General features: G+C 51.6%; 1 protein-coding gene across 1 annotated transcript in view; it reads right to left on the bottom strand.

Annotated features, from left to right (window-relative positions):
* nek11 (NIMA-related kinase 11) overlaps nt 1-5000 on the bottom strand; it is a 104347-nt gene that overhangs the window by 94193 nt on the left and 5154 nt on the right. The window contains exon 2 of the mRNA XM_036006343.1: nt 4090-4260. Within this exon, the coding sequence (XP_035862236.1) occupies nt 4090-4247 (158 nt within the window). The 5' untranslated portion in view covers nt 4248-4260. The remainder of the gene's footprint in view (nt 1-4089; nt 4261-5000) is intronic.

The raw sequence follows: 5000 nt of genomic DNA, 5'->3' as shown, positions 1-5000 counted from the left end.
CCCTATGAACCTGAGGGCTGTGTTGTCTGGAGCTTTGTGCTCCTGGTAGGGTCTCCCAAGGCAAAGTGGTCTCAGGGGAGGGGCCAGACAAAGAATGGTTCAAAAACCCTATGAAAAAACGAGGTAGAGATAGAGTGACCCTGCCCGGAGGAAGCCCGGGGCCCCCATCTGGAGCCAGGCCCAGATGGAGGGCCCGTCAGCGAGCGCCTGGTGGCCGGGTTTGCCACGGAGCCCGGCCGGGCACAGCCCGAAAAAGCTACGTGGCACCTCTCTCTCCAACCCATGGGCCCACCACCTGTGGGAGGAACCGCTGGGGTCGGGTGCGCTGCCATATGGGTGGCAGTGAAGGTCAGGGGCCTCGACGGACCAGACCCGGGCAGCAGACGCTGGCTCTGGGGACGTGGAACGTCACCTCTCTGTGGGGGAAGGAGCCGGAACTTGTGCGGGAGGTGGAGCGCTACCAGTTGGATCTGGTGGGGCTTACCTCTACGCACAGTCTCGGTTCTGGAACCATACTCCTGGATAGGGGTTGGACTCTTTTCTTCTCCGGAGTTGCCCAGGGTGTGAGGCGCCGGGCGGGTGTGGGGATACTCACAAGCCCCCGGCTGAGCGCCGCTACGTTGGAGTTTACCCCGGTGGACGAGAGGGTCGCCTCCCTACGCCTGCGGGTTGTGGGGGGGAAAACTCTGACTGTTGTTTGTGCGTATGCACCAAACAAGAGCTCAGAGTATTCGGCCTTCTTGGAGACCTTGAATGGAGTCCTGTATGGGGCTCCAGTGGGGGACTCCATAGTTCTGCTGGGGGACTTCAACGCGCACGTGGGAAATGATGGAGACACATGGAGAGGCGTGATTGGGAGGAACGGCCTCCCTGATCTAAACCAGAGTGGTTGTTTGTTGTTGGACTTCTGTGCTAGTCATGGATTGTCTATAACGAACACCATGTTTGAACATAGGGATGCTCATAAGTGTACTTGGTACCAGAGCACCCTAGGCCAAAGGTCAATGATCGATTTTATAATCGTTTCATCTGATCTGAGGCCGTATGTTTTGGACACTCGGGTGAAGAGAGGGGCAGAGCTGTCAACTGATCACCATCTGGTGGTGAGTTGGGTCAGAGGGTGTGGGAAGACTCTGGACAGACCTGGTAAGCCCAAACGGGTAGTGCGGGTAAATTGGGAATGTCTGGAGGAGGCCCCTGTCCGACAGACTTTCAACTCACACCTCCGGCGGAACTTTTCGTGCATCCCTGTGGAGGCTGGGGGCATTGAACCCGAGTGGACAATGTTCAAAGTTTCCATTGCTGAAGCTGCGGCGGGGAGCTGTGGTCTTAGGGTCTTAGGTGCCTCAAGGGGCGGTAACCCACGAACACCGTGGTGGACACCGGTGGTCAGGGAAGCCTTCCGACTGAAGAAGGAGTCTTTCCGGGATATGTTATCCCAGAGGACTCCGGAGGCAGTTGCAAGGTACCGAAGGGCCCGAAGGGCTGCAGCCTCTGCCGTGAAAGAGGCAAAGCAGCGGGTGTGGGAGAAGTTCGGAGAAGACATGGAGAAGGACTTTCGGTCGGCACCAAGGTGCTTCTGGAAAACTGTTCGCCACCTCAGGAGGGGGAAGCGGGGAACCATCCAAGCTGTGTACAGTAAGGATGGGACGCTGTTGACCTCAACTGAGGAGGTAATAGGGCGGTGGAAGGAGCACTTTGAGGAACTCCTAAATCCGACTAATACGCCCTCTATGGTAGAGGCAGAGCTGGAGGATGATGGGGGATTGTCGTCAATTTCCCTGGTGGAAGTTGCTGAGGTAGTTAAACAACTCCACAGTGGCAAAGCCCCAGGGATTGATGAGATCTGTCCAGAAATGCTTAAAGCTCTGGGTGTGGAGGGGTTGTCTTGGTTGACACGCCTCTTCAACATTGCGTGGAAGTCGGGGACGGTGCCTAAGGAGTGGCAGACCGGGGTGGTGGTTCCCCTTTTCAAAAAGGGGGACCAGAGGGTGTGTGCCAATTACAGGGGTATCACACTTCTCAGCCTCCCCGGTAAAGTCTACTCCAAGGTGCTGGAAAGGAGGGTTCGGTCGATAGTCGAACCTCAGGTTGAAGAGGAACAATGCGGATTCCGTCCTCGTCGTGGAACAATGGACCAGATCTTTACTCTCGCAAGGATCCTGGAGGGAGCCTGGGAGTATGCCCAACCGGTCTACATGTGCTTTGTGGATCTGGAGAAGGCGTATGACCGGGTCCCCCGGGAGATACTGTGGGAGGTGCTGCGGGAGTATAGGGTGAGGGGGTCCCTTCTCAGGGCCATCCAATCTCTGTACGACCAAAGCGAGAGCTGTGTCCGGATTCTCGGCAGTAAGTCGGACTCGTTTCAGGTGAGAGTTGGCCTCCGCCAGGGCTGCGCTTTGTCACCAATCCTGTTTGTAGTATTTATGGACAGGATATCGAGGCGTAGTCGGGGTGGAGAGGGGTTGCAGTTTGGTGAGCTGGGGATCTCATTGCTGCTTTTTGCGGATGATGTGGTCCTGATGGCATCGTCGGCCTGTGACCTTCAGCACTCACTGGATCGGTTCGCAGCCGAGTGTGAAGCGGCTGGGATGAGGATCAGCACCTCTAAATCTGAGGCCATGGTTCTCAGCAGGAAACCGATGGAGTGCCTTCTCCAGGTAGGGAATGAGTCTTTACCCCAAGTGAAGGAGTTCAAGTACCTTGGGGTATTGTTCGCGAGTGAGGGGACAATGGAGCGGGAGATTGGTCGGAGAATCGGCGCAGCGGGTGCGGTATTACACTCAATTTATCGCACCGTTGTGACGAAAAGAGAGCTGAGCCAGAAGGCAAAGCTCTCAATCTACCGGTCAGTTTTCGTTCCTACCCTCACCTATGGTCATGAAGGCTGGGTCATGACCGAAAGAACGAGATCCAGGGTACAAGCGGCCGAAATGGGTTTCCTCAGGAGGGTGGCTGGCGTCTCCCTTAGAGATAGGGTGAGAAGCTCAGTCATCCGTGAGGAGCTCGGAGTAGAGCCGCTGCTCCTTCGCGTCGAAAGGAGCCAGTTGAGGTGGTTCGGGTGGAGGGATTATATCTCCAACCTGGCCTGGGAACGCCTCGGGATCCCCCAGTCGGAGCTGGTTAATGTGGCTCGGGAAAGGGAAGTTTGGGGTCCCCTGCTGGAGCTGCTACCCCCGCGACCCGTTACCGGATAAGCGGAAGAAGATGGATGGATGGATGGATGGTGTTTCTTTAGAAATAAACAATGGACAAATAGAGTCTTTAAACTCTTCAGATGTAAAGTTATTCGCTGTCAAAGTGACGTCAAAATGAATGGCAGTCAATGGGATGCTAATGGGAGGTGATGGCTTGGTAGCATCAAGATGGCGCCATAGGAGGTTCGGGTTGTGAGGAGACGCTTACCCCCTTGCAGTTCTGCCGTTGTTTACCTTTTTATTCTTCTTCTAGTCCGTAGAAAGAGCAACATCTGTAGCCTTTCCTCATTAGCGCCACCTCTGTTCAGGAGAAGACTGCAACTAGTGTCGTGACCACCACGCGCGAGTATAAACAGTCACGGCGATCCCATGACGTCACATTTGCACGCGCCAGCTGGGCTGCGTCTAGTATATAAGAGCCTTAACCCTTGTATTTAGTCACCCATATATTTTAATAAACAGAAATAATTTGTGCATTTTCATATAATTGCATTTCACAAACGTAATTCCTATTGGCCCATTGGGAAACCACGGACCATGGGAGATTTCAAGCGACAGTTCAGCTCACGTTGCACGTTATTTCCCCTTATAGGTCTTAAATTTGCCACCGTTAGCGGACAAAAACCACCCAACCAGTGGACAAAAACCACCCAACCAGAGGACAAAAACCACCCAACCAGTGGACAAAAACCACCCAACCAGTGGACAACAACCACCCAACCAGTGGACAAAAACCACCCAACCAGCAAACAAAAACCACCCAACCAGTGAACAAAAACCACCCAACCAGAGGACAAAAACCACCCAACCAGTGGACAACAATCACCCAACTAGTGGACAAAAATTTGCCAGCGTCATGACTAAAATACGGGATAAAAAGTGTCGTACTCACAGCTGCTCTCCGTCTGAAGCCTTGTTGTCCCGAACCAGGTAAACAGAACCAAAACTCCCCCGGCCCAGACTCCGCAGGATGCTGTATCGCTTAGCAACCAGGCCGTCGGCGCCAGGGGGCGTGGCCTGGCCTGACTCCACCTCCTGAAACCTGGGCATCCTGTCAGCTCACCTGGCGACAGAGGACAGGTGAGAGAAGTTTAGTTTTAGTAAAGTTTAGGGGCGGAGCTTCAACTTTGTGTCATTTCCTTGAAAATAAACGTTGAAAAAAGTGCCAAAACGTTTTTTTTTTAAGTGACAAAAACGGAAACAAAAAATCGACCCAAATGTCGAAAAAGGTCGCAAAGACAAAAATCGCAAAATAAAGTGACAAAAACATTGATAAAAACAACAGAAAAGTTGATGAAATTACAAAAAAACGTCAGATGAAAACATGTCAAACATTTCATCAACCATCAAAGGGCCAAAAACATTGATGAAAGGACGAAACATTCCCAAAAAAATAATGTAAAAAAAGGCTTTAAACATGCCACTGAGAGGTGACGTGAAAACCTGCAGACTCATGATTGGTCGGAGAGAATCGTCACTAATCACTGCGTCATCATTGCTATAGCGACAGACGGGGGTGTCCTGAACAAACCGGCATTTTTAACCCTTATGTTGTCCTCCCGGGTCAAAACTGAAATTGAACACTTTTTTGACGATTTTTTTCAACATATTCTTAGTTGTTTTTTTTACACTACCATCAGTATACTGTACACACCACTCACACCAATGTTTTAACCATTTTTTTTTTTTTCGAATTCATGGTCAAGAAACCTCATTTACATGAAATTATATAATTTTTTTGTGTTTTGTCAAAGTTTAGTTTCAGGATACTGTGTAAACCGTTTTTTGTGTGGAAAAAAACAC

Source organism: Sander lucioperca, chromosome 10 (genome assembly GCF_008315115.2).
Source record: "Sander lucioperca isolate FBNREF2018 chromosome 10, SLUC_FBN_1.2, whole genome shotgun sequence".
Taxonomy (NCBI): domain Eukaryota; kingdom Metazoa; phylum Chordata; class Actinopteri; order Perciformes; family Percidae; genus Sander; species Sander lucioperca.
This window is presented reverse-complemented; position numbering and strand designations above follow the sequence as displayed.